Genomic DNA, 13520 nt, shown 5'->3' on the forward strand with positions numbered 1-13520 from the left:
ACACAAATAAATCAAATTAAATTCAGGGAAAAGAAACCAAACTTAACTCTTCTCCATTTTATGCATGTGAAAGCACAATTTGTCCAGCTGCAGACCAGCCATGTGAGGACATTAGTGGAAAGAGGTTGAAGCCGTGTTCACAAACTCAATGACGCACAGCATGAACTAAAAGAGCTCCAGTGTGAGGAAAAAGGTTTGTAATGGGAAATATTAAAGGACTAAATGAGAAAACAATACCTAGCAAGATGTTTCAAAAAGATTCAATTCATAAACTTGGGAAGACTTGCTGACATTAAAGATACAGCCCCGCTTTTGAATTGTTCATATCACAAATAAATCTGTACAGATTTCCCTTTGAAACAAAGTTTTTCTTTCTGTAGTTGTCTACTGAATAAAGAGAGCAACCACACAACACTCAGATCATCTGTGTTAAGAGTAATCTTCGCACTCAATTTAGTTGTAAACAAAAGTGTAGGTTTGTTAAAATGGTTGTTTACATAATGACACGGCGACAACAACACTGATACTATAGAATGGGAATCATCAATAGGAGCTTTTTATCAGTAGTGCCAGATTTGAGCTAATTAGCTCGTTTCCATCTGTAGTCCCTGCCTACCATGCATGTCTTTATGGTGTGGGAGGAAACTGGAGTACCCAGAGGAAACCCACGCAAACACAGGGAGAACATTAAACTCCACACAGAAAGGCTGGGGTTCGAACCCAGGACCTTCTTGCTGTGAGGCAGCAGTGCCAACCACTGTACCATAGTGCAACTATTGGGGGTACATGGCTTATAATATACTATGTACTATGATTTTCTCTATGGACCTTTGTATACGCTGCTATTTAATGGTAACAGCTGTGTATGTTGCATGTTTCTTTTTTAATACATGTATTTTAAAACGGTGACTCTACTAGCCTCACTACTCGAAATGTTACACCCTTCAAGTTTCAAGTTTCAAGTTTCTTTAATAGTTGTCATACAGAAGTACAGAATACTTTTGTACAAAATGCTTCTTACTGTTGCGCTCCAGAGACTGTGCAAGACAAGATAAGTATGAAATAAAAACATAGTAAAATTAGAAGTAAAAAAAAAAAAAAAAAAAAAAAAAAAAAAAAAGGTCACACTGTTCAGTTTAGACATATGTACAATGTTCGATGCAGAATAGACGTAGTTACCATACAATATACAATACTGTGCAGTGTACTAATATACAATACTATATAGTGCAAGGCAGAAATGGAGAAATGGGACGAGGTGCAATTTAGGTACAATTCACAGTAGGTGTACGAGTTGTAGTGCAAATCCTTTATCAATAAATATAAAGTGTAAGTGTGTTTGTGTGATCTAAAGTGTGGAGAGTGGGTGCTGCAGTGTGTTGTTTGTTTGAGTGAGTGTGTGCGTGTGGGTGTGTGTGCTGTGTGCATTTGATGGTTGTTGCATAGTGATTATTGTTCGTTTAGCGATTATTGTTCGTTTAGCAGCCTGATGGCCTGGGGATAGAAGCACCCTGCATGAAAGAGTTCATGAAAGTGAAAAAAAGAATCTATTGACACCTATTGCCAAGTAGAACCAGTGGAGGAAAGGAAAGAGTTCACCAAACTACATTCAAGAAATGTTCATAATCTTAATGTATCAACTCGTTGTAGTTTTCCATTCGCCGAGCCACTGACGTGCAACGCCATTTAATCGGTTTTGAAACTTCAAACAGATAAATCCTTGTGTGATCTGTATCACCGAAGAGGACACTAAATAAACACAGTAAACCATGCAGGTCTATGGGCCTAGTCTGACTATATATATATATATATATATATATATATATATATATATATATATATATATGAGAACCTGCCACAGCCTGCAAGTAGCTGTAGCCTCTACATCTACAACTAATGACTGTAGAAATGTCTACTGCTTCATGCTGCCTAGATATGTGCTTTTTCCTGAGCACTGTATTAATTATATATTTCTATAATTTTGTAGTGGCAAAGACCAGTGTTGTAGATCAATGGTTCTCAAACCTTTTTCATGTCAAGGACCCCCAAATGGCTATGTACCGGGAATAAGTCAGGGAACCCCAATTGATAAGATATCGTCTTACGGACCCCATCTGAGAGGACATTTGTTGTTAGATGTGATTTAATCCAGAATTCCACAATGTACGTAAAAGTAATTACCGTTTTCTCTTGTTCAGCCCGGCGAGATTTGGCTCGCAAAAGCAGCAATAGTATTTTCATGAAAAGTGTGTCAATTGAATTATGTGCCTCAACATCGGTCCACCAAAAAACATGCCATAGCCTGCAAGCAGGTGAGGCTTTGCCCCCTCCCCCTCCTGCCACTTCTCAAATCACGCAAAACCCTCTGCGACTACAAAAAAAGTATGAGTTTGAGTCGAGTACCAATAATGAAACGCAATTAGGGAGGGAAATCTCAAAGTGACAGGCCTATATACATCAACACACCGTCATCGTTTCGGTGAGAAGGAGAGTGCCAAAAAGGCATGTTGAAGCAGATAAAAGAAAATTAAGAAAACGAAGAGGCGTGCGACGAGTATTAAAGTAACGCCCTTCATTTCCGCAATGAGTCAGAAAGTTGACTTGATATGAGTTACGAAATGTGTATATCATGTTTAGACTATATAATGTACAGGCACAATATTCGTTCCACCCTGCAATACTTATATTCCATATTATATTTATTATTCTCGTATTACTGTATAATCTATACAGCAGTGATGCCTTTCAGATTTTTATATTTGATCCTTTGACCCCTATAACACTCCTTGCATATACTCTCAACTTGTTTTCAATATTTGAACATTTAAATGTAGTTCTTTCAAGATATTTTTAGGGCATTTCTGCATTATTTGATAGGACAGTGAGTGACAGGAAATCAGGGGGAGAGTGAAGGTCTTGGGTTGGATTCAAACCCAGGATATTGCGATTACATGGTATGTATTTCTTCAATTTTTTTGCCTTTGTCCTTGTGTATGAGCAAGCACCAAGCCAAATTAGTTGTATGTGTAATATACTTGGCAAATAAAAGTGGTTCTGATGAAGTGCTGTTTCTGTGCTTCCTACCCGGTGTGTTGTCCTGCAGGGTCTTCAGGGCTTGGGCCAGCTCCTTGAATCCATCCAGATTCTTGTCGTTCTGGCTGTAGAGCAGGATCTTCTTGGCATCCGAGAACAGCCGAGAAATTCTGAAAGTGCACATTTGATGTCATACTTCGTGTAGAGTTGAACGAAAAGTGTTTTAGAATTTAGACTTTTTAGTCAATGACTTGAATTGTTATTTGCCAGATTCCATTTCTTATATGATATACATCGTATGATACGAACAAAAGACAAATTGTACCAGTTTACGTCAGAAAGGGTTTTCGGGGGGGGGGGGGGGGGGGGGGGGACTCACATGGACTTGTTGAAGTTGCCCACAATCCCAGGGGACTCTCCCGGGGTAGAATGACGGAAGCAGGGGTTGTTGGCGTTGCAGATGATTCCCTGGATCCAGGGCAAGGTGCCTGCAGAGGGCATGGCCTTGTTTGGGAAATGACCTGTAGGTAGAGAAACATGACTTCAACATAGAACATTTAAGAGAGGAAAACAAAGCGGAACCTGCGGGAAAGATTCTAGAATCCAAAAAAATACCATAATGGACCACTCTTTTCTCAGTCGACGCAGAGGGGTACATACACATGTAGATCATGGACACGTTTTGTTTAAAGGACTGGATGGGACAATCCGAGTCACACTTGATCTGATGTTAAGATACTTGAACATTCCCTTATCATGCTATTGCTACTACAATCTGCTTGTGGTGGCTTTGCTTGCGCATCTTGTTTGTACAGCACACACAAAAATAAATCTGCTCTGAAAAGTAAAAAGGTACACCTGAGATGAGGACAGCTGAATAGCTGGTGTGTACCCTCAAGATTGTGTTATCGTAAGTAACGGAGCAGATGAGGACAGCTAGTAGATAGCCGGTGCGGACCCTCAGATTGTGTTATCATACGTAGCAGAGCAGCTAGCATCAGCGAAACTGTCCTACCACATCCAGAAGGTCTCTCGTCGGTTATCTAGTAACGTGTATGAGTGTATGTGGGGGGTGATTGCCCAACCACAGTGCACAGCCTTTGCCCCCACAAGATACTGTCTCTTTAAAAAGTTCCAAAAGTTATTTGTGCGATGAGTGAAAAAGTCGGCCAGCTATCAGCAAACCTTTAAGATTGCCAACGGACCTATTACTAAGAAAAACAGTGATAAGATAACGCGAGGCTATGGGCACTAGCAGACATCTTGGATTTTACAGTTAGCTTAACTGATTTAATTGCTTATCATTAACAGCACTGCTGAGATTCATGACGTGATAGAGGATTCTAAGGCTGAGGTTACACCTTTCGTATCATCTTCGTATTGTTTTCTTATACGCATCGCCGCGTATCGCCGCGACGTCATGCGCCTCGAGTCACACTTTCGTTTTTTTTTTCGTTTTTGTCACCAGAGAACACTGATGTAGTACACTGCCAAAGCAGTAGGTGGCAGTAGGTGGCAAACATGAAGGCAATTTCAACCAATCAGAACGAATGTGCCAATACACTTCCTGGAAGCTCCAGCAAAGAAAATGTCAATAAGCCAGGCGCCTAATCTATGCCGCGCCACCATCTTGCTTTACTCAATGCAGCAATAATTTTTCAGCAAAGCCTAATAAAAGTGCAATAAACAAAACGGATACATTCACTGTGTGTTCTGCCTGTCATTTGTTGATGAAACAAAACTACCATCAACACAAGTGACCACCAAGAGCGGATAGTTTAGGCTAAAAAACGATCGGTAGCATTGTTAGCGGTAGCATTGTTAGCTGCATGCTAACGTCAATGGAGTATGCCATTATAACAATATAGCATTGTGGCTAGAAGCTAACGTTAGCTCACGCTACTTAGCCAGCATCAAAACTGATGATATCGCGAGCTATCAGTAGTTAGATAACATTAGAGACAACGCTGTGTGTATTAAACAAAGGTGAATAGATGACTGGGCCATTTTGTTTAATGCTTGTTAAGTTGAAAGAGGAGCTTTGAGCTAACAGGGTTTGATAGCTAACACTAGCTCATGTTATCCAGTGGCAGTGCCAATCGGTAATGCTAGCAGAATGAATGGATGTAAACTTTATTTAACATATTGCATATGGGTACAATACAATACGGCTCAATACAAACAATTGTTAAGGGAATGCAGACTGTTGTAGCTTGGACTGGGGTCCTTATAACAATAACTTGACAACACATGGTAGCTGAAGCTATTTGGGACACGGAGCTCTGCCTCTGTCCCAAACACACACACTGTTGTCACCGGAAGGGCACGCAGATGGTATCTACTGCGCATGGGCGTTTTCGCAACAACTGCTCCGTGCTGACTACACGGTGTTGTCGAAGCGTTTTTTTTGCGTATCTCCAAACGCAAACACAATTTTGCGTTTCAGCCGTATCCACAAAAAAACGCCAAAAAACGCATTTCTGTGTAGATAGGACACCAAACGTCGTCAAAAACGTATAAAAAAACGCCAGGAATACACTAGTCTAACCATAGCCTAAGAATAGGACACACTAGGAAAACCGGCAATCCAGTGGAACGTGTGAAAACCTTTGAAAATGTAAGGGATTGGGGCGAAAGTATAACATCCACCACATTGGCCTTTTTAGTTAAACAATTACCCACACGTTCAGTTAAAATTATTTGAAAACATGAAGTTGAGAGTTGTATAGTCCCATCACATTTCCGTTATTCCATGTCGGACAGGATGGATATAGTTCAGATCTGTCCCATCTAAAGGTGACTTCACCGACAACAGGCCTTGTGCAAAGCGAGAGAATATGACTTTCCTATCTGGCCACAGACTGGTTTCGACATGCCCAGGCTCACGCGCTGCATGAATCACACCAGAAGTATTCCTGACTATGAACAGTGACGTCTGAAACACAGAACTGAAAACACTTTACCGGCTAATGCTTCTGCTTTTCCAGCTACACCGGAAAGCAACAACTCTTCTTCCCGGATTTGAGGGATGCAGACGGCTAGTGATTAAATATAGAAGATTGATCCGGGATAACCCCTTTCGAATGACAACAGATGCAAATGGGTGGTTTTAATTCTATACATACACAAATAAAAGGTCTTCCTAGCAGCTATGTGAACCCAATAAAAATAACTGCTCATCAGAAGGGTGGCTCTGTTAACCCCTTAAGGTAACGGACCAACAATAATTGCATGCCATAAATAGATCAATACAGGCCGTATTAATTCATGTAGCTTTTTCTTTTCAAATGTAGCCAAGGAGTAAAGACCCTAACCCTATCAAAACAGCAGTCAAAGTGTATACTTTCAGCACTACGTTTGTTTACCAATGATTTTAAGTGTTATATGAATACATATATTCATATATTTTTTTGTTGATTTCTACCTTTTGAGTGTATAGAAATCTCAGCGCATTGAGTCAGAAACCTGTGGATATTGACGCATGGAAGTGGTGCAGCCAAAAGTGAGTGCAGTCTTTTGAAAGAAGAGACCCAGGCTTTTGATGGGCCTTCGAATTTCATAAAACTACACTTCCCAGCTCACACAAGCACCGGTCAATCATCTGAATTCCATTGTGAACTGGATACATTCCCTGAGATCCATAGATGTCCCTAGATACCAAGAACATGCAAATGGTCCTTGTAGAAGTGGAGCAATCTTCCATTTACTTAGGTATGTATTTTATTTTTAGGTGAATTTTCTGAAAATATGGCTAGGGCTTAAGAGGTTAATGGTCTAATGGGGTGAACATTTGAGATGACCTAATAATAGGAGTGTAACGGTGTATAGAAATACTCAAATGGGACGATACAAACCATCGTATTGTTCAATACTTTTATTTTGAAAAGGGACCCAACTTTTATTTTGATAGTGCTTCCATGACAAACTGGGAAGCAACAATGTTTCTGCTGGCTGCTGGCTTTACTACAGTGGTAACAACAACCAACCCTGTGGCCCTCTGACAAGTTACATTATATTTTCTACTGTCTTTGAATGAATGGTCATTGCATTCATATAGCACTTTTCTAGTTAAGCGCTTTACAATGTAGGGTGTAAATTGCCTCCTTCACCACCACTGTGTAGCAGCCAACCTTGGGCTATGCAGACTCGATGGCTGCCATACACTGGCACCAGGCACACATCACAGTACACAATGGCTGAAAAGCTCAGGAGACAGGGATTGATATCAGCCAATTAAGGGGGATGGATGAGTAGGTGGCCTTGATGGAGACCTAATTTGGAACTTGCACAGGGGTCTTCAAAGGGACTCTTTGTCAAAAAAACAATGCTGGTTTATTTTCCACATAATATCACACACATCCAAAAACTCTAAACCGTTTTACACACATACATTTAGTTTGACTGAGAGTAAATTAGTTTGAATATGGCCACCAGTTGTGTCATCTGGGACATTGAATCCATGTGTTGTGTTAATTACTCATATGCATGCCACAGATAATAAGACCCAGCCAGAACTCAATGAACTTCACAAGCTTTTACATATAGAACCTTGATAATAAGATTACAAGGGGCAATAAAGGCCCCATAAATGCTAAAAGACCAATAAACCATGCAGATAAAACAGCAACACAGGGAAGAGGAATGCCAATGAAGGAATCAAAGCTAGTGCAATATACACATCGTCTTGATTAGTTGGAATTGCATTCGATTATGTACGGATTATTTAGTGCAGTGTCAAGTTTAATGTTGACCTCTGCAGGAAACACCCTGGCTGCCTTACATACAGCAATAAAATGTCAAATATCTTCTAGGATATAGAAATCTCCTATCTACATATACAATGTGCAAAGGTTACAATACTCAAAAGGTAGAAATAAACAAAGTCTTCAGATAAATACGGTCTATCTGGGGTTTGCTGGAGCTTTTGATTGATCCAGAACATTGATTAGCACAACTAAATACCGGCAGTAAAGGTTTCCTGGGGGAGATGGCCCGTCATTTCTCCACACAGCTCAGTGATTAAATGAACAGATAACAGAATTACTGCAAAATTAAAAGTTAACATACCTATTCAATAAACATGCAGAGTACCGTTTTCTGGAAGAGGAAATGTTCGTAAACTAGGACAGGTATGAGTTTGGTCATTTTCCTGAAGCAATTATTTTGTGAGCTTACTCTCTGAACGATGCAGGCAGAGGGCTGCTTGGCTGGTGTCAATTAGCTTTTTGTTTACAAGTCAGAAGTCATGCTTACCATTGCTGTGTTGGTTTGAGTCAGAGCAGCAATGGTGATATTGATGGCAATATTGGCCCTTTTTAGGGTCAGGAAATGTACCCTAACTTCCCTTGAGTGGTAAAAAAAAATATGTACACAGGAAAACAAAACAAACTCAGAAATGCAAGATACATCTGTCCTATCGTATAAGCATTTGCTCTTGCAGAAAATGGCCCATTACTGAATAGGTATTTCAAGTTTTCATTTAGTTGTAATCCAGTGCTGCTTTGTTTCTGCATTGAGCCATCTGGCATTACAGTGATGCCACTCTACAGTCCCCTATATACTAATTAAAATGTCTGCTGTTCCCCTGCCCTTTAGATTAACACAAATATAATGTACCATAAACATGACTAAAATAGCTGCAAGATCGACACCTTGTCCTCATAGTGGCGCTGTACAGTACAAGTACAACCAAATACCGTATTTGGGGGATCTTTGGGGTACACCTCACAGATGTACATTAAAGTCACAAGGAAATGGCAACATAGAGCCATCAAGCTTCCTTAAAGGGGCAGTTCACCCATAAAAACAACAGGATATTTTCCCTCTTACCCAGAGTGCTATCTATCTACCTTGTTTTGGGAGATATCTACAGTCACCCCAATACAATGGAGCTGAATGGCTTTTGTGGGGGGGCTTCAACGCAGAAACAAAATAAAACTAAAAACTCAAAAGCAGCATCTCTTTCCAGAAATCATGACCTGGTTACTCAAGATAATCCACAAACCTTGTTGTGAGCAGTTTCATGTAGGAACTATTTTCTATTATGGAAATGGGATTGAGCATATCAATAGATTCAGCTTGACGAAAGGATTCTATGCTGCTCGGACCCCTAAAATCTGTATTTTTACAGAGTTATATCTAACTGATGCAGGGCATTTTATCCTGCAGAGCTACTAGTGTAGTCTGTTTTTTCTTCTGCACTAGGAATCACTTTTAAACCCCAATTAACATGACCAAAGTGCTTTACACCAACTGAAGTCAAGTTGATTTGAATTTCTATAGCCCCAAACAGTTAGCAGACTATTAAGTGGCCATTTTGAAAGGTGGGAGTGATGAGGGAGGGACCGGGGGAGCACAGCAGACAAAAGACTACCTTTCAGGTGAAGAATCTTGACTGTTGGGGATAACAATGGAAAGGTGATGGAGGTTTCCTGTTTGTACTACTCACATTCATGTTGCTCATATGGTGGGTAGTTCAATCTCACTGCGATCAAGATGAAGAAGATGAGCAGTGGCCATACTATCTCGATCAGCAGTTGAAGCTATCGGGCAAAAAAACAAGAGAAGACAGTCTGTGAGGTTATAGAACAGTGGGATCGTGCCAGTGGGCACCATTAGGCCTGTTACTTTATAATAGTCTACAGCTTTTAAAAACTGCCATGAGCATGCCCTCTTAACTACCTCGTAAAATGTGTCTGCAATACACCACGTGAGCAGGATGTAGCTCTCATCCCTTTATTATTAGGATCTCATTCATAATGTATGAGCGAGAGAGCGATCGATACACAACTAGCTCATGCTTCAAAATAACAACGGCAACATACCGAGCAAGAGTGACATCATCCATCGGTTGTAGATGAGTTTTAATAACGAGAGGGTCTCTATTATTTCTGATTACAGATAATTATCCAGCAGCTAAAGTTGCCCTGGTCTGGATTGTCATGATGACACAAGGGAAAAAGAAAAAAAAAGGCAGGGAATGGGAACAACAACCACACATCAATATGAGCTGTGTGTCTAAATCCCTGAACCCTTCACAACAAGTCAATCATTAGTTGTTAGGAGGCATCTATACCAGGTCTGCAGACTCACGACTGTGAAGTTACATACGTAAGTTTAGCAAATTATCTTCAGCTGATAGTTGGGGTTTTTCATTCCAAAAACGATGTTAGCTATGTTCTGTATTTCAATCCACTTCCTACTGTAAACTGAACTGGAATTCATCCCAAACGGTCTCTGTATCATTCCCTCATGTGGCCCCCCTCTTTAACCCCAAGCAGCTTCTCAGCCTGTAGCAGTTACATTTACCACAATGGCAACATATGAGCTGATGTTATAATCAAATCAATCGATTACCGGTAAGTCTAAGAGGTACTAAGAGGATTACATTTAGCAAATGGCATAGGTAAATATGGGCGTTTGAAAAGACGGTAACATCATGACGTGTTAGTACAAGAAGACCCCTAGCTTAAGTTATCGTAAACATTATTACAAAATGAAAAGCAGGCATGTTGCTTATATGAAATAATGGGAAGTTCTCTACATTGAACATCTTCTGTCATCAACATCACCCTATATTAGGCTACACAAAATCCACAACATAAAAAAAACAGAGCTTCCTCCTTACTTTTTGTCGTTTTCTGTAGGTAAAGTTCTTCCACAACAGCAAGCCCAATTGAGTTGAGATCATGGACATCTCTACTCTGGACTTGGTTCTCCTTCAGGTTTGCCTCTGCTCCAGCTCTTCTCAACTGTAATGAGAAATAGTCAGTGGTGAGCTTGAGTAAAAGACCAAAGGCTGTTCAGCACAGCCAGCACACAGCTCAAAGGTACCAGGGTTAAAGGGCAACTCGTCTATCTGGAGCTGACAAGATCACCACTGCTTCTCTCTCTCTCTCTCAAGACTGTGTTTCTCACAGGGAAGCTAGTCTCATACTGATGGAGGAGGAGACCCTTCTACAGCAAAGTGTGCATGACCCATGGGGAGGGGGGGGGGAGATTTGCACTTGAACTTGCATCCATAGGACATTAGCACTCCGCCTGGGACAAAGCCTGCCAAGTAGTGCTTTGATCACCGCACAGGTCTGTGATTGGCGCACGCTAAGCATGGCTATAATTGTGATTGACACAAAAGGAAGTATGCAGTGAAAGGGAGGGGGGGGGGGTCTCAAGAGAATTACACATCCCCACACCCTAAAAAGTTTGAAAACCCATGATTTAATTAGCTTAGTATCAATATGCCAACACATGATGCTTTAAATAATACAACTATATATTCACTCTTAAAACAGATATGTCAAAATATGCAAGACGCATTGTCCTTACCTAAACACATACAGGTGTTACAGGTGGAAAATAATTGTGTTAATGGCAACAATTTTAATCCAGGTTGTGTCTATTTTTGAAGTATCACATTAGAAAATCTTCCTCAATTGTGTAATTGTTTTTTTATGCGCTAAATAGGCGATGGAAGCACAATTGTTACTAAATAAATAACGACGTAGAGGATGAAGGCTTCCATGGCTGCTCAGATGTTTGGGCCACATTGTACAAAAACTCAACTAGGTTTAAACTTTCTGAAATGATGCAGCAAAATGCTGTAAATGATCTCCATCACAACTTCCCCAGAACTGTCAGATGTGCTGCTGTAACACATGATGGAGCAAATGTAATATGTTCATTATAATGATCCATATAACCCACAGGGATGTAACATGTCATGTCTATCCCGTATCTCATGGCATAATACCTTTAGGTAACCTAATACTGTGAATATTAAATCACCCCTGTTACAATTGCTACCAGTCACTCTTATAAAACACACATTGGTTCATGCATCAGAATATTGGTATGTGCTTCTGTCTTCATCTTGCTTCTGTTCGGAAAGCAAGTAGTATGGTCTTACATGAGCTGACACGAAATAATCTCCCCAACAGTCTTCGATTCTAGTAGTAAATTCTAGACAGCTTTGTTGTTTCTCCTGACGCTGCTACGTTCCGTGTTCAGGTAGAACATTTATTTGCCTCAACCACAACTGATGGAAATGCACCTAATTCGCAATCTATTTTTTGTGACATTTCAACATGCATTTGGCTGGAAACATAGCTACTGAACTTATTTAGGGTAAATACAAGCAGTGTTATTTCAACATATCCGTTGGTGTATATGCCCGCACCCCCCAATATGGCAGTGGATTATACACTTTCTTTATGTCACTTTTACTTTATGTACATAGTTGTCATAGTATGTTAACAATGGATTAAAAAATGTATGAGTATTCAGTCAACAAAAACATGTCTTTACCAAACCACACTGACAGATAATCACTCCGCTATCTCTACCATAGCATCTTGAGATTCCTTACGCAAGAAGCCCTTTAGTTTCATTTCAGTTGAAATGCTGATAACCAACAGTACCAACATGGTGCCATTTACCACAGCATATGACTGTCTGGGTTTTTAACCATACAACATAACTGTTGTCTTAATAGTACTCAAATCCCTTCACACACACACACACACACACACACACACACACACACACACACAGAAAGGCCCCTTAAACTCAAGTTTGCTTTTTTATTTGCGAAATAGACCTGGCGTTTACACACCGTTTTCTACTGAATGTGAATAATCTTTATGACTGACATTACATTTCTTAGCATAGATTACAGTAAACTAGATTGATATTATACATAGCAGGCTTCCAGCACATTTTTGTTGATCCAATTCCATGACTTTTCCATAAAGAATAAACACAATTTCCTTAACCTATATTTGTCTATGTCCATTTAGTTTTGATTTGCTCTTCTAATGAAGATAATAATAAGAGGAAGCAATTCAGACTTCTTGTGTGTGGTGGGCTCTTTGTTTAATTTCTCGTTAGATACATTTGATTGTTGAATAGTTCATTTGAATGTCCCAGGCTATACAACAATGTCTTTGGACTTACATCTGCTATAGCCTATGGAAGATTTATTTTCAACCATTTGGAATGAGGACCATGTAGACTCACTCAACCACATTTACTGGTACAAATGTAGGCTACAATATTCCATAACCTATCCAGAAACACCCTTCCATGACTTTTCCATAATCACATTAGGAACCCTGCTACATGTTAGTAATCATGGTCCTTTTTAGGGAAATAAAAATAAATGTTGTGACGTTACTGCAATCAGACAGGGTTCTGGTAATTTACTTTTGATTCAGTCATATGGTTTTGATTCACTGTTGGTAGGAAAACCTTCTCCTGCCAACAGTGATATATAGTTTAAACACACACATATTCTGTTGGCAGGAGAACCTTGGTTGGATAAACCTCGCCTGCACATTGTAATTTCCTTTGGCGCCCCCAGCGGTAAATTATGGAACACATTCTATTCTTTTGTCTTTTCACAGTTGTGGAAGAATTACAGTTTAGACTAAAGTAAGATTCAACGAAAATAGAATAGAAAGAACGATAAGAGCATGTCTTTATAATAAGTA

The 13520-nt window shown here is 39.9% G+C and overlaps 1 protein-coding gene across 1 annotated transcript in view; it reads right to left on the reverse strand.

The window, feature by feature from the left end:
• The window catches only part of abca1b (ATP-binding cassette, sub-family A (ABC1), member 1B), a 63650-nt gene that overhangs the window by 49547 nt on the left and 583 nt on the right, over nt 1-13520 (reverse strand). Inside the window, exons 2-5 of the mRNA XM_084331640.1 lie at nt 10661-10784; nt 9482-9575; nt 3413-3554; nt 3085-3203 (exon numbers count right to left, since the gene is read on the reverse strand). Coding sequence (XP_084187766.1) covers nt 3085-3203; nt 3413-3554; nt 9482-9575; nt 10661-10729 — 424 coding nt within the window. The 5' untranslated portion in view covers nt 10730-10784. The remainder of the gene's footprint in view (nt 1-3084; nt 3204-3412; nt 3555-9481; nt 9576-10660; nt 10785-13520) is intronic.

The sequence above is a fragment of the Notolepis coatsorum genome (genome assembly GCF_963971535.1).
Source record: "Notolepis coatsorum genome assembly, chromosome: 16".
NCBI lineage: Eukaryota > Metazoa > Chordata > Actinopteri > Aulopiformes > Paralepididae > Notolepis > Notolepis coatsorum.